A 25,014-nucleotide genomic window follows, 5' to 3' on the forward strand; every position below is an offset into this window, starting at 1 on the left:
CTATCCTGTTAGCGCTCTCCTCCCACTCACCACAGCAATCTGTTAAAATCTCTACTCACCAACCAACTCTCCCCTCTTTCAGCTGTTGATTTGTCTGGCTCTTTGCCAAAAGAAACAAACAACTGCCTCAACTTCCTCCCACTAGTGTTATAAACTTACTTATCTGCATCTGAACACCTCTCTTCCTCCGCCTCTTTGATTACAATGGTGGATGTAAACCTCTTCCTGCCCAAGGCAAATCTAATACCTGTATTCTGCATCCCATCCCTTCCAGTGTCCTCAGGAACAGCTACTGATTGTCGCCCCTCTTTCCCCTTCACAGCTAAGGCGTTAGAACAAGGTTCCATCTCCTTTATTCCTCTGGCACTATGGCATCCCTTCCATTCTCACCGCTCTACTCATTCCTCTAGCTTCAGACTATGTTACCATTCCAAAGTAGCCCACGTTCAATGCCAATGTGCAGTAAAATGGCCCAGCTCTCTGCTTCAGTCTGGGATATGTCGGAAGAATTATACCAGCTTCAGTTTCCCTGTGGGATCAGCTGTGGCTGCTTCTGCCACTCCATGACGCCACAATTCCTGCACCTTCCTAAGCGTGCTTCCCTTGCACCTTCTCTCACAAGGGCTGATCCCACCACGAGCACTCCTCAACCAACCTTCTGCATGCAAATCCCGAAGTTTCAAGGTATGTTTCTGGGGAACCTGACCTGAGAAAGTTGCCACCAGAAACGGCCCTATGAAGTCAATTCCAAAATGAGATCCTGGAGAGGTATTCATCACTGACTGGCTAGCAGTGAGGACCCTGTCGCAGGTGGCACAGAGTCCCCGCCGTGCTGCAACAGTGTAACTGCAACTGCCACAAATTCACAGTGAAGGGAGAGACACTGGCTGGTGGGCTACTTCAGGCATCTGAGAGGTACGGGAAAAGGAATAACTGCACAAAAACAACTGCAGAACTGGATCCCTATTGGGGCGGCTGGGTGGCTCGGTCGGTTAAGCGTCCGACTTCGGCTCAGGTCATGATCTCGCGGCCGTGAGTTCGAGCCCCGCGTCGGGCTCTGTGCTGACAGCTCAGAGCCTGGAGCCTGTTTCAGATTCTGTGTCTCCCTCTCTCTCTGCCCCTCCCCTGTTCATGCTCTGTCTCTCTCTGTCTCAAAAATAAATAAACGTTAAAAAAATTTTTTTTTAAAAAAAACTGGATTCCTATTACCTGGGTAGTCAGTACAATGAACAAAGACAATGAAAGGCTGAGACTGACTAAATCACCAATTAAAAACTATAGTGTGAAAGCCAAAGGGCCTCTCTGGCAGCCTATAAAGACAGGGTTATTGTCCCTGTCAGGTAAGTGAACGATTTGGTAAAGCGTCTTTTTCTACCACTATTAGGAAAAGGGATCCAAAGCAGTTGACGTTCACAGGTGACCAACAACAGCACACGTGTGCATGCTCGAGCCAGGGCTACATTACTTTTCTGGCCCTTTGTCTTAACATACTCAGAAGGGACCTGTACCATCTGGACAATGTGAAGAAATTCATGTTGGTCCACGATCTAGATGACATCATGCTAACTGAATCCGGTGAGCAAAAAATCAAGTACACTGGTGAGAAACCAGAAGTAGGGTTTGTCTCCAGAAGATGACAAACCCTAGGAAAGATCAAGAGATGGAGATAAGGAGATGTGGGGAAGATGCATGTAGACACGCCCACAAAAGTGGACACCAAATACGAAGCTCTTTGTATCACATGTTAATCCCAAAGGACATCAACTTCGAAAGAGGCAATAAACAATGCAAAATGAGTTGGCCAGTTCAGTTGACATTAGGTAGCTTTTGTCATCATCCACGCCACTGTTAATGCAATAGGCAGTGGAAGAAGGGATAGAAGTTAGGCATGGGACCAATGGTAACTCTCCAAAACAGACCTATTATTGCCAAAGGTCCAACCTCTCAGTAACTGAAGTCTATGATGAGCCCCACTCCCAAAATCAGTACTAAGCTAACGGAAAGTATGGAATATGAAAAACTGTGTAATAAGTATATGGGAAAAATCAGAGTGGGGAGGACTGAAAATGTGTACCAAGGGGACGGGAATAAATATTTTAAGTAGAGTGGTCAGGAAGTAAGTGACCGAGTGGGCTACGAAGTGAGGGAGTAGGCTGTGACAATATTTTGAGGAAGAGTGTTCTAAGAAGAAGCAACTTCTATCAGAAATGACCTGCAGCAAGAGTGTCCTGACATTTGCCCAATGTAACCTGGAGCAGACTGAGCAAAACAAACAGGAGTTGGAGAGGTCAGAATGCAGCAGGTGGGGATGTGCAGATCACAGAGGGCCACATAAGTCCCTGAAAGGGCCTTGGCTTTTGTTCTCTCTGAGAGAAATCAGAAGAAACCCACCAGAGTGCTTTGAGTGGAGCAAGGACACAATCTGACCTACACTATACAGAACCATTTTTTTGTGCCTGGACCATTTTGCACTCTGAAGTCTGTGGGCTCCTTCTTCCTATGTTTTTTAAACATCTTTAAAAAACTACATTAAGGGGGCGCCTGGGTGGCTCAGTCGGTTAAGCGTCCGACTTCAGCTCAGGTCACGATCTCATGGTCCGTGAGTTCGAGCCCCGCATCGGGCTCTGGGCTGATGGCTCAGAGCCTGGAGCCTGCTTCCGATTCTGTGTCTCCCTCTCTCTCTGCCCCTCCCCCGTTCATGCTCTGTCTCTCTCTGTCTCAAAAATAAATAAACGTTAAAAAAAAAAATTTAAAAAACTACATTAGGCATATAGTGGAAACCAGCTATAAAGGAATAAATATTAAAATATTTTTTTAATTTGTGACATAATATGTGAGTCTCCATACTTACGTATCAAGACACTATGCCTAGAGGCAGATCTACTGTAATTTCAAAGTAATGATGAGCATAAATAATACATATTTCAATGTACCTGTAGTAATGATAATATAGTAAGAAAGCACTGAAATTTGTAGGTACACTTGTGGCTTTGTTGCCTACTTTCATAATTAAAGGAAATGATAAAAATCAGTTAGTGGTTAATGAAAAGAAACAATTTTTTACCCAAGTTCACAGAAATTGGGAATACCAGATATTGAACTTATGAATTTAAAACAACTATAATTAAGAAATTAAATGACAAGATAGATAATATATACACAGATTTGAAAATCACAAAAAAAGAAATACACAGACATTTTAGAATGAAAACTACAATAACCGAAATTTAGAACTAATGGGTGGATTTAACAGGTGAGAATTATTGGCTAAACGATTATTTTTAGACTGAAGCATGGTGAGAAAAAATGGAAAATGCAAGAGAAAACATAAGGGAAACATGAGATATGGTGGAAAAGCCTCACATTAGACTTGTAGAATGGAAAGAGAGAGAAGCAACATGTGAAGAGGTGACCGTCAAAATTTTGGAAAAATAAGACACTAACCCAGAGATTCAGTAAGTACTATAAACCCCAATAGGGTAGCAAAAAAAACCACACCCAGGCACACCACAGCAAAAGTGTTGAACGTCAAAGACAAAAGTAAAACCTTAAAAACACTTTTTTTTCCAAACATGTTTTCATCAGGAAACTCAAAGTAAAACCACAGATACCACTATATACGCACCAAATGACTAAAATTTAAAAGGCTAACAATACCAAGTGTATCATTGGGACTATGAAATGAAAAAAATCTACCTTCAGAGACAAAGGAAGATGTCACATCAACAACTGCAATGTATGAGACTGTCACCATTCTGCATAAGACCAACACTTCCCAACAGAACTTTCTGCAATGGTAGAAATGCTCTACATCTGTGTTGTCCATTGTCATAACCACTAGCCACATGTTTCTGTCAAGCACTAGAAATATGGCTAGTGCAACTAAGGAACTTAATTTTTAATTTTATTTAATTTAAATTTAAATAGCTACATATGAACAGTGCAGCTGTTAAAATATGAAATAAATATAAAACAGTCTGAACTTAAGAAAAACAGAAGATTCTTATTGGCTCATAAAACAGATGAAAAATGAAATACAAAGTAAAATGGCCTTTAAAAAAAAGAAAACCTGGGGGGCACCTGTGGGGCCCAGTTGGTTAAGCATCCAACTTCGGCTCAGGTCATGATCTTGCAGTTCGTGGGTTTGAGCTCTACATCCTGCTCTGTGCTGACAGCTCAGAGCCTGGGGCCTGCTTCAGAGTCTGTCTTCCTCTCTCTCTATCCCTCCCCTACTCACACTCTTTCTCTCTCAAAAATAAGTAAAAATTTTAAAGAAAGAAAGAAAGAAATTCTGGGGTGCTTGGTAGTTCAGTCAGTTGGCATCCAACTCTTGATTTCAGCTCAGGTCAGGGTCTCAGTTCATGGGTTCAAGTCTCATGTCAGGCTCTGCACTGGTGATGCAGAGCATGCTTGGGATTCTCTGTCTCCCTCTTTCTCTCTCCCTCCCCTGCTTGTGCTCTATCTCTCTCTCTCCCTCTCAAAATAAATAAACACACACACACGCACACGCGCACACACAAACCCTAGCGAAATCTATTAAAGTCTATTTGGATGATGATAGTACGAGTACTAAAAAAGTCAGTGTAACTGATTTCCAGTTGCAAATTTAGAAATGACTAATAAGTAAATTCGTCAGGTAAAAATTTCTTATTCCCCATGCTAAAAAACCATCTACAACATTCTTCAGAGATGGATCACATCAGAGCAATCTTAAAGGAATGCTATCACAGGTTATCATTCTCTCAAAAAAGAAATCACCAAATAAATATGAATGGCCAACAAATAATTAAACACTTTAAATAGATATTAATACACAAACCCACAAAGAATTCTGCTGGAGAACCAACTTAGTAAAGTCCCAAATATAAAATTTCTCTATCAAAAATAAAATTGAACATGGTTTTTTTTAAGCTGTCCTCATAACTTCTTTTATGAATATAACTCTCTTGGCAAAAAAAAAAAAAAAAAAAAAAAAAAAGCCAAATTCTTTGATTTATTCTAACAGGCCAATCTCAAAATAAAATAAATCTCAACGATAAGACAATTTTAACAAAAATTTAGGCAATTTAGTCTTATTTAGATTTACTTTTAAGTCTAATTTCAAGACTGAGAAATAAATGGATATTTCAGGAAAAAAAACTATTAACTTTTGATAATTTTGTCTTTTAGAAACAGAATATAGACACACAAAAAAATCAAAATTTAAATGTGTCTGGCTAATCTTCAAAAGAATTATTCTTCCTGGGGTGCCTGGCTGGCTCAGTCAGAAAAGCATGCAACTCGATCTCAGGGTAATGAGTTCGAGCCCCACATTGGGTATAGAGGTGACTTAAATAAATCTTAAAAAAAAAAAAAAGGAATTATTCTTCCTGGCTAGTTACTAAATCCAAATCAGATATTTACCAATGAAACTGCTCTTTTGTACAGCTACCACTAACTAGCAACTGGTGCTCAAAAATTATACTGACCATTTCTCCTAAAATGCTGAAATTCTAGCTGATAGTTTTTTAAATATTTATTCTTAAAAGAGCCATTCTTAATACACCGATTCAAAGTTAATTCCAATGCAAAGATAATTCAAACAAAGGTCCGAGTGTGCTCTGAGGTTAGACTGTGTGACAGTGTGAGAAATTTCACAGTGTGAATTAAGGTAGAGGAGAAACTGAAGCTCCCACACCAGATGCTCATGAGAAAGAAACTTAGAAAAGCAAATATGGGGGCGCCTGGGTGGCTCAGTCGGTTAAGCGTCCGACTTCAGCTCAGGTCATGATCTCGTGGTCCGTGAGTTCGAGCCCCGCGTCGGGCTCTGTGCTGACCGCTCAGAGCCTGGAGCCTGTTTCGGATTCTGTGTCTCCCTCTCTCTCTGACCCTCACCCGTTCATGCTCTGTCTCTCTCTGTCTCAAAAATAAATAAACGTTAAAAAAAAAAAACTAAAAAAAAAAAAAAAGAAAAGCAAATATGGTGCTATTGCCCAAGTACTTCCTTCCTAAAAAGAAAAGCCTCTCTGGCCTATCACATGCTTCTGAAAATGCTGGGAAGGAATGAAATCCTTAGGAAAATTCTGAGCAGGGTCCCAAATTTAAATGTTTACTCCAGAAGGAGGCACCAATAATAATACGATATCAAACTATATATTTCATCACCAGATGTGCCAGTTGTCCACTTATTGCCTCTTAGCTCCAAATTCATCCTTCAGTGCCTGCTCTGCAAAAATAAATGTGGGCCCTCTATTTTTCCTCTGCCCATCGGCTTGAGGTTTTGACGTAGAGGGTACTACAGAGACGTCACAGGTGGAAGAGGCTTTCCTTGCTGGGTCTAGTGTGCTGCTCCTGGTGGGCTCCAGCACCTCAGGTGGCTTCCCTAGCATCTGGCTCCCGCAGCTTGTGCAGCTGGTCTCCACCAGGCTGCTGAAGTACCTGGTGGTCAGCAACACCCAGCCCCTTCCCTCCTGCACACCCCCCCCCCAACCCCAGCTATAGCAGTGAGTCCAGTTAGGTTTTGAAAAGTTCTTCTGTCACAACTTCTTTTTCTTTTTTTTTTTAAAGGAAGTTTTCTTTTTTTTTTTTTTTAATGTTTATTTATTTGAGAGACAGAACATGAGCAGGGGAGGGGCAGAGAGAGAGGGAGACACAGAATCCAAAGCAGGCTCCAAGCTCTGAGCTGTCGGCACAGAGCCCGACGCGGGTCTCAAACTCATGAACTGGGAGATCATGACCTGAGTGAAGTCAGTCACCTAACCGAGTAATTGGTTAGAAACTGAGAAGCTGTTTAGTCCAGTTTGTTCATATATACATTTGTATTTGTATATAAATTTGTATGTATACAAATGCATATATAAACAAACTGAGCTAAACAGCCAATGTATACAATTATATATGTGTGTAATATATATAACATATATGTATTTATACACATATATATTTACACACATATGTGTATAAACAAACAGATCAGACTTTTCATAATTAGATAGTTCAGACTGCTAAAACAAAGTAGTTCATAGGGTATATCCTTGTTAACAGTACTCTCACTTTGGAGAAGTTGATTTTCTCCACTAACCATGAAAGATCGAGTACTACGTGAGATCACTTTGTTTTCTCTGGTGAATCATTTTTATTTCTCTTTACAAGTAACAATCTAAAAACCAGAGAAAAATTTAAGACGATAAGGTAGTAAAAATAGTGGCTCTATTTCTCTGGCTATGTGCTCTATGAAATTGCTCTATTTATATTTGGAGGGAAATAGACAATCTCAACGATCCCACACTAACATTCACCTCATTTTAGCTGTAGAGGCAAACTTAATGTTTTCCCTCTGTGTCACTGTTCCATGTGCTCTCTTTGTCAACATTAAAATGAAAAGTTAAGCATCAAGCTCACCATTCCTGTCCCACTTCGCTCTTAATTCTGCCAGCCACAGAGTTAAAAGGACAGGATTAAGAGTCATTAGACACAGTACTAAGGAGAATTAAAGGGCTTCTTCAAGGGGTATAACATCTGCTCCTCAAATTCCTGCCTAAACAACTAAGATTCCGATCAAAGAGAAAAGAGGGAAAGCCAATCTGACAGTAAACTGGAGTCATGAGGAAGTGAATGTTCTCTCAGGGAGTAACTCTGACACCAGAGGAAGGCTTAGTGACATTGCACAATTCTTTCTGTGAAGTTATTCATGGGGCAAGTGGGAGTATAAGAGTGTAAGTGGAGGGGAATGGGAAGGTGAAGATTGAGGATCCTTTTAAGTAGTTTTTGCTCGGCTAGCAAAACAAGCTGGGACATGCAAGACAGATAAACACAGCTGTCTGGGGCTGTCACTTGGGGCTCAGGAGCCAACGTGTCCTGATGTAGTGAAAAGTGCACCGGAATGTGAGTCAGGAGGCCAGGGATCCAAGTCCTCATTCTGCTGCTAAGTAGCTATGTGATGATGAACAAGCCCTCCAGCCTCACTAGGCTCAGTCTCCCCATCTTTTGGAAAACTAATTGATGCAACTAGTTGGCAAACCATGCAGAGGTGCTCCTGAGACAGAGTTCATGTACTCAGTTTGCTGAGTCCTGGTTTCTTCCACTGAAAAAAAAACAGGAGAGGGGTACCTGGGTGGCTCAGCCCATTGAGCGTCTGACTTCACCTCAGGTCATGATCTCACAGTTCCTGAGTTCGAGCCCCATGTGGGGCTCCCTACTGTCAGCACAAGCCTGCTTCAGATTCTCTGTCCCCCTCTCTCTGCCCCTCCCCTGCTCACATGTGCTCTCTCTCTCTCTCTCTCTCTCAAAAATAAACGTTTTTTAAAATTATTTAAAAAAAATAAACAGGAGAAATAAGGCAGGATTAGGGTGAGGATTAAAAATACTATACTTAAAGACACCCTGACACAGTATATGAAATGAATAGTTGCCATTATTATTATTTCTTAATTTCAAAGGTCTCTTTAAGATTATCTGACAGGTATAAAATCTTGGTAGCCAACTATAATGAATACATTCCAATTGAATACATTGAGTATTTCAAATTCATTACAAGTCAAGCTACTGTTAGTTTATCACAGGTTTTAATTATCTACTAACCAAAATACTCATGAGAAATGTTCTTACATCTTTTCTGATTTCTACACCCACTCAAAAACCCAAATCTTAGGTCAAATGTGACTACTATATTCTTGGAAACGAAATTCAATAATAATTACAGAAAATACAGTTTCAGATTTGCATGCCATCTTCCAGGTATCAATATATATTATCTAGTGCTGGGAACAGGGCAAGAAAGCAAGAGACCAAAAGCAGAACCATCAAAATTTTCCATATGAGAATATCAGAAAATACTAATTTATTCCATGCCAAAATAAATCTTCAGCTACTTCAATATTTTAGCTTTAAATTTAAGAATAGATTTCCAGAGAGGGGGGAAATGTGTGATGGGCATTGAGGAGGGCACTTGTTGGGATGAGTGAGCACTGGGTATTGTGTGTAAGCAGTGAATCACGGGAATCTACCCCCAAAACCAAGAGCACACTGTATACACTGTATGTTAGCCAAGTTGACAATAAATTATATTTTAAAAAAAAGAATATATTTCCAATGCAAAATTAATTAAGAATATATCACTAACCAGCTTAAACATACCAAAGGTTAGAAAGGTAGTAGTAATATTATAAAATACTTTATCTGTCAAACAAAAGTAAAGCCAGAAAAAATTCTATCCAGGACTATATATATATGGAGATATATATATATATATATATATATATATGGAGATATATATATATATGGAAAGAGAGACAGATAGACAAGAAGTTTGACTAAAGGTAATCTACTATATAACTACTACAAAGTTAATATACTATATATATATATTTATTTATACATATATATACAGTTTTACTAAAGTTAATCTATAACCCTTCCCTTCCATTAAAACACATATTCTTATTTAGAAATGTGATAAAATTACTCTATCAGTCAATCAAGTATAGATTAATAGCTTCATGACTTTATTAGATTTCACAGTCAAATTCCATGTTAGGATAGTCAATCCAAAACAAACCAACAAACAAAAATCCAAAGGCAATGAACCAAAATATATAAACAATATGTTTTCATGTCTTGTGAAGATCAGAGAAACATGATCAAAAACAGTCAACCAAGGGGTGCCCTGGGTGGCTCAGTCGGTTGGGCGTCTGACTTCAGCTTGTGTCATGATCTCATAGTCCGTAAATTCAAGCCCCGCGTCAGGCTCTGTGCTGACAGCTGGGAGCCAGGAGCCTGCTTCAGATCTGTGTCTCCCTCTCCCTCTGCCCCTCCCCTGCTCACGCTCTGTCTCTCTCTGTCTCAAAAATTAAAAAAAAAAAAAAAAAAATTTAAAAAAAAAACTAAAAAAAAAAAAAATAGCCAACCGATGAGAATGACTAGCAAAAGCTCAGTCTTTGTTCTGGTTATTCCCAATAGTTTCCTTTATGACAATGTTGACGCTAAAAATAACTCAAGTCTTAATTTGAGTAGCAGAACAACCTCAAGATTTCACACTGAATAAAAAGGTGTTAAGGGAGCACATATGAGAGGGCCCAATATTAGAGAGCCTCTCTGGAAAAGCAACGTTTGGGTGGAGACCTAAGCGTAAGGAGCTACATGTTTGTGAGGGCGGAGCAGGTAACAGTAGGAAAGAGCATTCTAAGCAGAAAACAAAGTACATACAGTGTCAAAATCTCTCAGCCATTCTGCTAGGGCATAATAGGGAAAGGGAAGAAATAGGCAGTGGCCAGAACACAAGGACCATTATAAACCATGGCAAGACATTTGGGTTTTAGTCAAAATGCATCAGGAAGGTGTGACAGGGATTCAGCAGGAATAGTGGGGGAAAGAGTAAAGAGACCGATGCAGACTTCGAAGGGAGGTGTAAGCTTTAGGCGAACCCTCAGGGAAGGACTGTAAAAGAAAACTGTAGAGGCAGGAAGAGTAAGGAGCATGGTACCTAGGGAATGGTGGATAGGTAAAGGGCTTTTTTCTCCAAATCCTGCATCAGAATTCACACTTTTCATCTGATATTACCGAATTACTCTGTGGGGGAACAAGTTTAGTAAATGATATCCTATCTTTGCCTTCTCCCCACATTGGACAATATGGATTTTTCCTCCTTTGCCAGTCTTCGAGGTGACAAGTAGTACCTTACTAGCAGTTTAATTTTCCCTTCTTTTATCATTAGTGAAGTTGAGTATCCATTTTCATGTTCATTGGCCAGTTATATTTCTTCTGCTATTATCTGTTAATTCATTTCCTTTGACCTCATTCTATATGTCCCATTGAGTTTCCTTTTTATTTTTTTATATCAAAAACAGACTACCTTTAAAGCAATCTTGAGAAAGAAGAACAAGATGGAAGTATCATAATCCCAGATTTCAAGATTTCAAAGCTGTAGTAATCAAAACAGTATGGTACTGGCACAAAAAAGAGATCAATCAAACAGCAAAGACAGCACAAAAATAAACCCAGGATCATATGGTCAATTAATCTTCGACCGAGGAGGCAAGAATATACAATGGGTGAAAAGTCTTTTCAATAAATGGTGTTGTGAAAACTGGACAGCCATAGCCAAAAGCATGAAACTGGACCACTTTCTTAGACTATACACAAAATTAACTCAAAATAGATTAAAGACCTAATGTGAAACATGAAACCATAAAACTTCTAGAAAAAAATTTAGGGAGCAATCTATTGGATATCTGCCTTAGCAACATATTTATAAGTATGTCTCTTCAGGCAAGAAAAAACAAAAGGAGGGGTGCCTGGGTGGCTAAGTCAGTTAAGTGTCCAACTCTTGATTTTAGCTCAGGTCACAATCTCACAGTTCATGGGACTGAGCCCCACATCAGGCTCCATGCTGACAGAATGGACCCTAGTTGGGATTCTCTCTCCCTCTCTTTTGGCCCCTCCCCCTCTTGCACACACTCTCACTCCCTCAAAATAAATAAGTGAGCTTTAAAAAAAGAAAAAAGAAAAACAAAAGGAAAATTAAACTATTGGGGCTATGCCAAAATAAAAAGCTTTTGTATAGCAAAAAAAACAGCCAACAAAACAAAGAGGCAACCTACTGAATGAGAGAAGAGATTTACAAATGACATATCCAATGAGGGGTTAATATCCAAAATACGTAAAGAATTTATATAACTCAACACCATAAAAACAAACAATCCGATTAAGGATTTTTCCAAAGAAGACATACAGATGGCCAAGAGACACAAGAAATGATGCTCAACATCACTTATCATCAGGGAAATGCAAATCAAGACCACAATGAGCTATCACCTCACCCCTGTCAGAATGGGCTAACATCAAAAAACACAAGAAAATAACAAGTTTTAGAGAGGCTGTAGAGAAAAGGGAACCTTCATGCTTTGTTGGTGGAAACATAAATTGTGGCAACCACTGTGGAAAACCAGTATGGAGGTTCCTCAGTAAACTAAAAATTGAAATACTATAGAATACAGTAATTTAAATACTGGGTATTTACCCAAAGAAAATGAAAACACTACTTAAAGCAAAACAGAAAACACAAACAAAATTCAAGAAGATATCTACAACGCTTTGTTCACAGCATTATTTACAACAGCCAAGATATAGAAGCAACCCAACTATCCAACAATAGATGAATGGATTAAGAAGATGTGGTGTCTGTCTGTCTGTCTGTATGTATGTATGTTTGTATATGTATGTGTATGTGTGTATGTGTATGTATGTATTTGTGTGTGTGTATATATAAAATGGAATATTATTCAGTCATTTAAAAATTGAAATTGTGCTATTTACAATAATGTGAATAGCCATAGAGGGTGTTACGCTAAATGAAATAAGTCAGTCAGAGAAAGACAAGTACTATATGATTTCACTTATATGTGGAATGTAAAAAACAAAACAAACAGACTCTTAAATACAGAGAACTCACAGTTGCCAGAAAGGAAGTGGGTGGAGGGTATGTGAAATAGGTGAAGATTTGAACAGATCCAAATATAAAATAAATTAAGTCACAGAGATGAAAACGGTATAGCACAGGCAATATAGTCAATAATGTTACAATAACATTACATGATGACAGTGACTACACCCACCACAGTGAGCACTGAGTGATGTATAGAATTATCAAATCACTATGTTGTACATCTGAAACTAATACAACATTGTACGTCAACCATAGTTCAATAATGAATGTTTTTTAAAAATACAGGCAATCAGCAGCATTATTTACAATAGCCAAACTACAGAAACAGCCCAAGTGTCCACTGACAGATGAATGGATAAAGATGTGGTATATATACTAAATGGAATATTATTCAAACATAAAAAAATAAAATGAAATCTTGCCATTTGAAACAAGATGGAAGGAGCTTGAGAGTATAATGCTAAGTGAAATAAGCCAGTCAGAGAAATACAAATACCACATGATTTCACTCATATGTGGAATTTAAGAAACAAAGAAAAATAAAGAGACAAACCAAAAAAGTCTTTAACTATAGAAAACAAATGGTTACCAGAAGTAAGGTGGGTGGGGGGATGGGTGAAATAGGTGAAAGGGATTAATAGCACACTTATCTTGATGAGCACTAACATATGGAACTGTTGAATCACTATATTATACATATGATATCATATATTTCATTTATACCTAAGACTAATGTAACACTGTATACTAACTATCCTGGGATTAAAGTCTTTAAAAATACAGGCAATTTTTGCTTTGCATAATTCTGATATGCATGAATTTCAGTTACCACAGTTTAGAAAACTACAAATTTCAGTTATTCTCAGGCCACATCAGTTTTAAAGAATTAGAAATTCTAAAGGTGCATTTAACATTTTTTTAAGTTTTTATTTAAATTCCAGCTAGCTAACGTACATGTAACATTAGTTTCAGGTGTGATTCAACAATTCCATACAACACCCAGTGCTCATCACAAATATACTCCTTAATCCTCATCACCTATTTAACCCATCCCTCCACCCACCTCTGCTCTGGCAACCATCAGTTTGTTCTCTGTAGTTAAAGTCTGTTTCTTGATTTGTTCCTCTCTCTCTCTCTCTCTTACTTTTTTCCCCTTCAGCATTTAACATTTTAACAAGCCCTTCAGATGGTTCTGAACTTTGGTAAGTTATACATAATATGCTATACAGCACTTAGAAAGAATATAGTAAAATGCATGACAGTGATATTAAAAATCTCCAAGCAATATTGTGAATTGAAAAACAAAAACAAATTATGGAATAACAACCATCTGATATCACTTATGAAAACAAATATAGTATATACTCTTTTGATGGGTATATTTGTTGATGACTACAATTTAAAAAACCTTAAAGAATAAGGACCATAATGAAAACTGTGAGAAACCCTGGGAAAGAGATTTTTAAAAAGATAATCAAAGAAGGACTTAAGTTTTATCTGTAATGTTTTAATTTCTTCATAAGAACATAACTTAATGTATTAATTAATTTAAGTGTTTTAGGAGGATCTGGGTGGCTCAGTCAGTTAAGCATCTGACTTTTGATTTCACCTCAGGTCATGATCTTGGGAGTCATGAGACTGAGTCCCATGTAGGGCTCCTCACTGGGTATGGAGCCTGCTTAAGATTCTTTCTCTCTCTCTCCCTCTCTCTCCCCCCCCCCACCTTTCCCCCATCTGCTCCTCCTCTGCTCGCAGTCCCTCTCTCAAAAGAAGAGAAAATGTTTTAAAAAGAAAAGAAAGAATATCCATTTTTAAATGGGCAGAAGATAAGGAATTCTTAATATTTTACTTCATCCATATTTTTTTGCATAGAGGATACACCTGAAGGATCTGTCAGCCCAAGGATTCTAACTCTTGAGCTTACATACATAATTACTGATAATCTGTGAAGAAATAAAGAAAGCAAAAGGTGCCGAGCAGACTGGATTAGAGAAAATGCAGTACTGATGATTTTCACTAACTGGGACAAAGAAATACTTTAGAAACCAGAGATCCACAAATCTAATATTGCTGCTGGCTGGGCGAATGTCCAAAACAAATTATTAAACATACTTCAAATTACCAAAATGGAAGATGCATCAAAGAGAGGTTGAATAACAAAAAAAAAAAAAGCATTTTGAAAAATTTTATTTTTATCCTGGTAGATCAAGAAAACATTTTACTTCAAAGTATTTTTAAGGTGTCCCAGGGAAATGAGACCAAGTTCAAGAATACTAAGAAATTCAGGGGCGCCTGGGTAGCTCAGTCAGTTAAGTATCTGACTCTTGGTTTTGGCTCAGATCATGATTTCACGGTTCGTGAGATGGAGCCCTGCATCAGACTCTGCACTGACAGTGCAGGGCCTGTTTAGGATTCTCTCTCTTTAGTTCTCCCTACCCCACCCCTGCTCTTGCTCTCTTGCTCGCTCTCTCTCTCAAAATAAATAAAATAAAACATTAAAAAAAAAAAAAAAACAAGGGGCACCTGGGTGGCTCAGTGGGCTAAGCATTTGACTTCGGCTCAGCTCATGATCTCACAGTTCCCAAGTTCAAGCCCTGCGTCAGGCTCTGTGCTGAGAGCTCAGAGCCTGGAGCCTGCTTTGTATTCTCTGTCTCCCACTCTCTCTGCCCCTCCCCCACTCACACTCTGTCTCTCTCTTTCTCGCTCTCAAAAATAAATAAACATTGAAAAAAATTTAAAAAAACAAAAAAAGAATACTAAAAAATTCATCAGAGATGCCCAAAATTCAAAACACCTCATCTCAGTCTCACTCCTAGCCTTAGGACTTCTGCCTCCTATCCTGAATGCCTATGGGGGTCTTTGTGTGAATGCCTGTTTGGCAGCCACTTACTCACCATGGTGAAAAGATGGTCTAAAAGTGGTACAATATGCTTTTTATACCTTCAAGACAATCAACAAACTCCTTAAAGTTTTCTTTGCAGACAATATAAGAACAACGTAGATGAGTAACACAGGGTATGGAAAAATTTGGCTGAGTAACCAATGTATATAGATTCTCATAGGCATGAGCAATTTAATCTAAAGGGTTGTCTCACAGATAACATAAAAACAAAGGCTTCTAATGGCATACCAAGTCTGACTCTGCCATATTCAACCAGCATCGACTGAATAACAACTTACTGCACATTTATCACATCTGCAATTGGCAAAAAAAAAACAACAACAACAACAACAACAGTTTGATCATTAATATGTTAGATGTCAGAATCTAAAACTGGAACAATTAGCTAACAAAATACAGAGAATAAAATTGAATGCCAAAAAAGTAAACACCTCTACTGCACTGCACTTTTTTACTTAAAATTCTAATGTATATTTAATTTAATGTTATATAATATATAGACACACATGAACACACAGACAAATTTAGCAAATATCATTTGCAGCACGTAAGGCCTAAAATACTTACTGGCCCTTTACAGAAAAATTTTGCCAACTCCCGGTCTTGACCAGTAAGTCTTTTCTCAAAATTATGTTCTATCTTTGATTTTGAGTATAAAATTCAAAGACATTAGGTAAACAGTCTGTAATGTTAAATTTAAATTGGAGCAGGTGGGCCAGGATACTCCCTGAGGCAGGCAGCAGGCAGCGAGGGTCCAGAGGACATGGACAGTGGCTAGCATGAGCTAAGAGTGGCTGGCTTCACCTCTGAGGTATTCATCCCCAAGACCCATAATTCCAGTCTAAACCATGGGGAAAAAAAAAAAAAAAAAAAAAAAAAGCATAAAAAAACAAATCAAGAAACACTCTAGAAAATACCTGACCAGAACCCCTCAAAACTATCAAGGTCATGAAAAATAAGGAAAGACTGAGAAATCATCATAAACCAGAGAAGACTGAAGAGATAGGAAGAATAAATGTAATGTGTATTTTGAAAGGCATATTAGTGGAAAAAACAGTGAAATCCAAATATAATTTGGGTTTTGGTTAATATTAATGTACCAACATTGATTTACTTGTCATAAATGTACCATGGTAATGTAAGACATTAACAACAGAAGAAACTGAGTTAGGGGTATACCTGAACTGTGGACTATCTTTGCAGCTTTTCTATGAATTAAATATATTCTGAAGTTAAACTTTACTAAAATTTGAAATGGCAATATCAATATGATCTTGTCACTTAAACATGGACACAAACACACACACACACACACACACACACACACACACACACACACACACATACCCCTGTATTTTCCACCTCTTTCCACTGAAAAGGTCAAAAAGGAATGATGCCCCGCTATTAATGAGCAGGTATAACATTCAGATTTGGTCTCTAAATACCATTCCCACTAAAAAAAAAAAAAAAAAAAAGGTCTCCCAGGGAAATGCTGACTCTAGGACTTAGAAAGGAAGTACCAGGAAGCTTGCATCATGTTATGCCAGAAAATAAGTAAGCTTTTAAAGTCTAATGAATACATGTAAAACTACATAGCAATCAGGGACTCCCCTGGCCAAATCTGGGACAATTTAAGCATCAGAAAAGAATAATGACTGCAATTGACTGGAACACATGAAAATTTTTAAATCATAAATACTGACACTCAAAAAGGAAAAAGAAAAAAGAAAAAAAATCACCACCAATAACAGCAACAACTCATTTATCACCACCAACCCCTGAACTGAAAATGGGTAATTAAAGAAATAACCAAGTATTTATCCTGCCTTTACAGTAGGAACTATATTTTAGGGTGATCAAATAACATCAGTTAATAAGGAAAGGATCTTTGGCACAAAAACAGACACTCAGAACAGAATAGAGAACCCAGAAATGGACCCACAAATGTATAGCCAAGTAATCTTTGAATATCCAATGGAATAAAGACAGTCTCTTCAGCAAGTGGTGCTGGGAAAACTGGACAGCAACATGCAGAAGAATGAACCTGGACCACTTTCTGACACCATACACAAAAATAAACTCAAAATGGATGAAAAGCCTAAATGTAAGACAGGAAGCCATCAAAATCCTCGAGGAGAAAGCAGGCAAAAACCTCTTTGACCTTGGCCACAGCAACTTCTTACTCAACACGTCTCCAGGGGCAAGGGAAACAAAAGCAAAAATGAACTATTGGGACCTCATCAAAATAAAAGGCTTCTGCACAGCGAACGAAACAGCAAAACTAAAAGGCAACCAATGGAATTGGAGAAGATATTTGCAAACAACATATCAGATAAAGGATTAGTATCCAAAATCTATACAGAAATTATCAAACTCAACACCCAAAAAACAAATAATCCAGTGAAGAAATGGCAGAAAACATGAAGACACTTCTCCAAAGAAGACATCCAGATGGCCAAGAGACACATGAAAAAATGCTCAACATCAGTCATCAACAGGGAAATACAAATTAAAACTACAATAGGATATCACCTCACACCTGTCAGAATGGCTAACATTAACAACTCTGGCAACAACAGATGTTGGCAAGGATGCGGAGAAAGAGGATCTCTTTTGCACTGCCAGTGGGAATGCAAACTGGTGCAGCCACTCTGGAAAACAGTATGGAGGTTCCTCAAAAGTGAAAAATAGAACTACCCTACAACCCAGCAACTGCCCTACTAGGTATTTATCCAAGGGATACAAGTGTGCTGTTTCAAAGGGGCACATGCACCCCCCCCCAACGTTTATAGCCTATCGACAATAGCCAAAGTATGGAAAGAGCCCAAATGTCCACGGACAGATGAATGGATAGATGTGGTATTTTTATACAATGGAATATTACTCAGCAATCAAAAAGAATGAAATCTTGCCATTTGCAGCTACATGGATGGAACTGGATGGTTTTACGCTAAGCAAAATTAGTCAGAGAAAGACAAATATATGACTTCACTCATATGAAGAATTTAAGAGACAAAACAGATGAACACAAAGGAAACAAAAATAATATAAAAACAGGGAGGGGGACAAAATGTAAAAGACTCTTAAATATAGAGAACAAACAGAGGGTTGCTGGAGGGATTGTGGGAGGGGGGATGGGCTAAGTGGAAGACATTTGTTGGGATGAGCACTGGGTGTGGTACACAGGGGATGAATCACTGGAATCTACTCCTGAAATCATTGTTGCACTATATGCTAACTAACTTGTAAATTTAAAAATTAATTAATATTTAAAAGTTTTTTTAATATTAAAAATTAATTTTTTTTTAATTTTTAAAAATTAAAAATTACTTGTGGACACTCTTTTAGAAGAGTGTCCACAAATAAATGTAGATGAAATAATGGAATTTAGAAAATCACCAACTTACAACCCTCAATGACATAACTGATTCAGGTACGAATAAGCAATGGATGCTAAACTTATTAAGTGAAGGGATGAGGAGAATGTAGATATTTCCATGCTACCAAGTATCTCCCCACAAAGTCCTTGCCTATCTCAAGTATATAATACTAACTTCACAATGGAGGAATCAAATGTCACCAACTTAATCCAGGAATTAATCTTAACTGCTAGTCACAAATAGCAGCAACAACTAGACAATACATGCCACTTGATGTGATACAATGTAGATTACAATCGAGCCTTTGGCCCTTCTATCGGAAATACCGGAGACAAAGAAATAAATTAAATGATACCATAACGAAGCAATTAGAAAATTCAGGGAGGAAGAACCTTATAGAGGACAACTGGACCTGTTTAATAAAGTCATGGGAAAGAAAATGGTTTGGAAAGAGACACTGTTCTAGATTAAAAGATATGTAAGAGAGGGACAAAAGAAATGGGATATGTATTACTTGATTGGATCCATGTTTGACAAGCCAGCATTACGACACATATGAGGATAAACTGGGGAAATTTAAATATGGAATGATTATTAGAAATATTAAGTTTTAAAGAATTTTGTTAGAATAATTGGAGCTGTATTTATATAGGGAAATGTCTATATTTTTTAAAGATTCATGAGGAATTATTTCAAAGTGAAAGCTATGTATGTCTTTACTTTTAAATACTTCAAAGATTACAAAAATGAGATGAAGCAGACAGAAAAATGTAACCGTTAAATCTAGGTAGAAAATGGCTATTTCACTAATCTCTCTACTTTCCTCCATGTTTGAAATTTTTCACAGTAAAAAGTAAATTACAGATGCATATATAAAGAGATAATAAAATACACGTTAAGTAATATACATATTGTCATAAAAAGTAGAGTCACATTACTTAGAGATTAGGGACAAATAATAGCAAAGTTAAACCGTCCTCATGATTTAAAATAGGAACATTCACAAAATGTTTGCAGTACTAGAGTTTACGTTAATCTCGTATGGATTGTCAAGAATTCTGTTTATTCCCATCTACCCTTTGATAGTTCACTATGACATGTAGGATGTAATAATTTAATTATGCGAAGAGAAAATAAGCTTTTTCTTGGGCTTTTCTGCATTTTCAATTACAACAGTGTAGCAGATGACACAGTTTAGTAATAGAGTAGTGGCTTGAGACTCATAAGGCATGATTCTATTCAGAGCTGATCATTAATCGAGTACTAGATAATCCCGAACAAGTGAATTTATACTTGTAAAAGCAAAGGGGAGGGGTGCATGGGTGGCTCAGCCGCTTAAGCATCTGACTCTTGATTACAGCTCGGCATGATCTCACAGTTCGTGAGGCTGTCAGAGCAGAGCCTGCGTGGGGTTCTCTCCTGTCCCTCTGTCTCTCTCTTAAAATAAACAAATAAATATTAAAAAAGAAGAAAGCAGAAGGGGAACACAATCCCTATACAAACCAAGAGAATACCATATAGGAATAAAGGTTATAACATTGTATTTTTAAAAAGTCATCATACTGGGGCGCTGGGTGGCTCACTCAGTCGAGCGTCCGACTTCAGCTCGGGTCATGAGCTCACAGTCAGTGAGTTAGAGCCCCACGTTCAGCTCTGTGCTGACAGCTCAGAGCCTGGAGCCTGCTTCAGACTGTGTTTCCCTCCCTCTCTTCCCGTCCCCCACTCACACTCTGTCTCTCTCTCTCTCTCTGAAAACTGCATGTTAAAAAAAAAATTTTTTTTTAAAGTCATCATACTAACTCAAGATACCAAGTTAACTATTTTAAATAATGAGAGCTTTATTAAATACAGCCATCACTGGGAATATCCTGTTTTTAAAATTTTTTTTTTGCGGGGCATCTGGGTGGCTCAGTCGGTTATGGCTGAGTCTGACTTTGGCTCAGGTCATGATCTCACAGTTCTTGAGTTTGAGCCCCGCATCGGGCTCTGTGCTGACAGCTCAGAGCCTGCATCAGATTCTGTGTCTCCCTCTCTCTCTGCCCCTCCCCAGCTTGGACTCTGTCTCTCTCTCTCTCTCAAAAATAAACAAACACTAAAAAAAAAATTTTTCCAACTAAATCCTTTCCAACTAATCAGAGATCTATGTTCACTTAGGGAACCCTCAAATCTTTACTGAAGATAGCTTAAGAGTTATGACTTCAAAATTTACGAATCAGTATGATCTATACAAAACTGGCCAGAGCCACATTTAGATACAAACTCCATTCATGCAAGAGTAGAAAATTGGGCCTCTATTAATTTCATCTAATTCACATATCTTGAATGTATTTACATTTAGTCAATAAGAGCTCATTTCCAACATACATTATGCAAGTTAACAAGATATCAGTTTCACCAATAAAAATCTATTTTTGATATCCAATATACTAACAGATCAGATGTGGTCAAAAACAGGGAAAAAAAAGGATAGGTGTGGTAACAACATGTAAAGCCCTTTCTGATATAATGCTAGCTGGCCATACCTACACAATGGAGCACTGACTAGCACCTGGTTATTGGCTTAACATACATCATACACATATATGTAACATTTCATGGTATTTACTGGAGTATTAAAATAAACTAGGAAAGGTAATAATCTCTAAATACAAATATTTTTTTACAAAACAACTAAAGACTGAAAATGTCTTTAAAGTTTTCATGGTTTAATGAAACTAAAGGAGAGAAACTTAAGGTACATTTTTCTTTCATTTGAATAATGAAGGTAAATACAGTCATATAAACAGTATATTTTCCTACAAAGCATTATAGATGGAATTACTCTGTCTGCAAATATGAAGGCATTAAGTTGTGCAATACATACCATTCACAGGGCTGAAGGGATCGAAATGCCTTAAAAGAGGCATCCATTCCAGCAAAATCCCAAAACTTAACATCATAGTCATATCCTCCAGTCACCAAACGGGCACCTGAGGGATCCAGACCCAAAGCAGAAACCTGTAAAAAAAAATAATAATAATTAACTGGAGAAAAGCTACTTATATTCTATAATAACCTGCATTTCCTTTCTCTAACCTTACCTCTTATCTTATAGGTATTGGAAGTACAGACCACAAGCTGTTGTTACTTCTAAAAAGTGGAACTGAGGGGCGCCTGGGTGGCGCAGTCGGTTGAGCGTCCGACTTCAGCCAGGTCACGATCTCGCGGTCCGTGAGTTCGAGCCCCGCGTCAGGCTCTGGGCTGATGGCTCGGAGCCTGGAGCCTGTTTCCGATTCTGTGTCTCCCTCTCTCTCTGCCCCTCCCCCGTTCATGCTCTGTCTCTCTCTCTGTCCCAAAAATAAATAAAAAACGTTGGAAAAAAAAATTTTTTTTTAAATAAATAAATAAATAAATAAAAAGTGGAACTGGATAGCATCTTCTATATTATTTGACTTTGTTATTATTATGAATATTATTTCTTTTGAGATAAAATAATATTTTAACTTAATGTAATTGCCAGCTTTGTCCCAATTATCTACCAAACCCCATAAATAATTCAGCTTTTTTAATAAAAAAGATTTTAAGGAAACCTTTTGAGATATTTTAACTACCACTAACTAAATACCACATGAATCTAAAATTACCAAAATGAGAAAATGCCAATGGGAACGTTAAGAAATCTATTTAATCAAGTAGGACAAAGTAGAAATTATTTTCTTCTGTATATGGCTAACTGACTCAATATGATCACCTTAAACAATTATTTTTAAAGCTGAATTTATAAGTGACTAACTACATTAAAATAGCAGTTTTATATTCGTTCCAAAAGATAACTGCCTTCCCCATGAACTTTCCTAGGTCCAATGCACATGTGAGTGTCCAACTGGTAACCTACTATTCTTAAGAAGGAAGTTCCTGAATCTACTTCCCTCTCAGAAGGAAAAAAAAAATGCATTAGAAATAATTAGTGTGTAAAACAAAACAAAAACAGAACAAAAGAATTAATATGTGGAATGAAAACAACAAAAAAAGAAATAATGTGATTACTGTATATATGAGAGAGTAAAAGGATCAAAGTTTCATATAAAGGAAGCAACTATAAATCAGTTCTCCTACTACCCTTGGAATGTTATTAAATGTAATAGAATTACTGCAATTAAAACCAGATAGTTACAAAATAATTTATACTCACTTCAAGCACCACCTATAAACACTGATTTCAGAAGATAAGGGAATTATACATGAACATAATTAATAAATTATATGTTTAAATTAGATACGTACCACTTTAAATGTGTCAAAGAAAGCATACAAATGAAAACTAAGTCATTTTTTATGTCTGAACAATTATGTATCTTAAAACCTACAACAACAAAAAACAAAAATAAACAGTAGCTTTCGAAGTCTAAGAAGTGACTCCTGCTACTACCAACCACAAACTTACTTGCCCCCATGCCCATTCTATCTTTCCACCCTCCTATTACAATTAAAAGGGTGCCTTCTTCCTGATACGACTGACCACACCAGTGTTCATCCCATTACAGTACAATTCGAAACTGCAAATTCATTTGTGGCTTGTCTCTTCCCTGCCTGTCCTCCCCGCAAGGGTGGAAGCTCCTCCTCCTTGCTGCAATCGTCAGTGTGGAGCAGCAGGGGCAAAGGCCTGCAGTCAGGGTGGAAGAACTAATGACTGGCTGACTGGCTGCAGGCATCCTTAGTTGAGTCCTCCTGGGGAAGCGGAAAGGCCTGTGGGGAGCCAGCAGCCTCCAAATTCCAGGGAGTTGTTTGGAGTTCAGTGCAAGCTGGGAAGAATGTGCTCAAAAGGAAACCTGGAAAGAAGCAGCTCTTCCCCTAAAAAGTGTTCTTTGTCCTGGCTGTGAATTCTTTCATTAAGAAAGAGAAATTAACAGTATGTCACTATATTAATGAAAGGAGAGGTAGATGTTGACTCGTGACTTTGACCCAAATTACATACGGCCTTTAAAAAAGTTGGAACTGGGGGCGCCTGGGTGGCGCAGTCGGTTAAGCGTCCGACTTCAGCCAGGTCACGATCTCGCGGTCCGTGAGTTCGAGCCCCGCGTCAGGCTCTGGGCTGATGGCTCGGAGCCTGGAGCCTGTTTCCGATTCTGTGTCTCCCTCTCTCTCTGCCCCTCCCCCGTTCATGCTCTGTCTCTCTCTGTCCCAAAAATAAATAAAAAACGTTGAAAAAAAAAAAAAAAGTTGGAACTGGATTTCTGGGGTTTAAAGGAACACAGCTAAGAAATGATTTGGAATACCTGGTAGGAAACAAAGGAAACCATCTCTAGGTCCTGTTAAGGAATGGAAAGGTGGGTATATTGGTGGGAGACACTAGAAACGTAAAGTATAGGAAACAAAGACTGGCCTACTGTAGAGAACTGGTAAGGCTCAGAAGTAAATATACGGGGATTCCTTTTAGTATCCTCTATTCTTCTGTGAATGTGTAAATATTTTACAATAACCAGCTGAAAAAACCAACCAGGCAAAAGAGTCACCTTGCTAATCTCTGACATATATAAGATGAAATAAATGCAGGGCAAAGGCAGGACTGCAAAAAGATCAGGTACCCTAACAGTACAATTAGCACCTCTAACTGACTTTTAATCTGTAAAACAAGTTGGCAGTATATTTCTCATTTTATTTCTTTTTTCAAAGATAAAATTCTACTAAAAAATATAAATATTTAACTAAAACATGCGTGAAACCCATGAACTCCCTCAGTAAAAAATCTCTCAAGTGACAGGGAAGCTTCTGTTTAAGTACTAATAGTCTGTAATTCCTTTCCTAATTTGCTTAAAAACATGAAAATTAGTAAAATTCCATCATAATTTCATAATAAAAATACCAAAAGTCTGATTTCATATAAAGTAGATATAATATCACAAATTAGATGGAAATGGTTTCTTAAAGCAGCAGTTCTCAGAAACTTTGGTTTTAAGACACTTTACACTATTTAAATCTTTTGAGGACCCCAAAAAGCATTTGTTTATGTGAGTTATGTGTTTCAATATTTACCACAGTAAAAATTTTAACTAAGACATTTAAAAGTACTTATTGTTGGGGCGCCTGGGTGGCTTGGTCGGTTAAGCGTCCGACTTCGGCTCAGGTCATGATCTCACGGTCTGTGAGTTCGAGCCCCGCGTCGGGCTCTGTGCTGACAGCTCAGAGCCTGGAGCCTGTTTCAGATTCTGTGTCTCCCTCTCTCTCTGACCCTCCCCTGTTCATGCTCTGTCTCTCTCTGTCTCAAAAATAAATAAACATTAAAAAAAAAAAAAGTACTTATTGTTCACTTCATTTAAAATAACAATAGGGGT

The 25,014-nt window shown here is 37.8% G+C and overlaps 1 protein-coding gene across 1 annotated transcript in view; it reads right to left on the reverse strand.

The window, feature by feature from the left end:
* Positions 1–25,014, reverse strand: part of WDR70 (WD repeat domain 70) — a 298,120-nt gene that overhangs the window by 216,356 nt on the left and 56,750 nt on the right. The window contains exon 7 of the mRNA XM_007095461.3: positions 21,567–21,700. Coding sequence (XP_007095523.1) covers positions 21,567–21,700 — 134 coding nt within the window. The remainder of the gene's footprint in view (positions 1–21,566; positions 21,701–25,014) is intronic.

This window comes from Panthera tigris, chromosome A1, assembly GCF_018350195.1.
Source record: "Panthera tigris isolate Pti1 chromosome A1, P.tigris_Pti1_mat1.1, whole genome shotgun sequence".
Taxonomy (NCBI): Eukaryota; Metazoa; Chordata; class Mammalia; order Carnivora; family Felidae; genus Panthera; species Panthera tigris.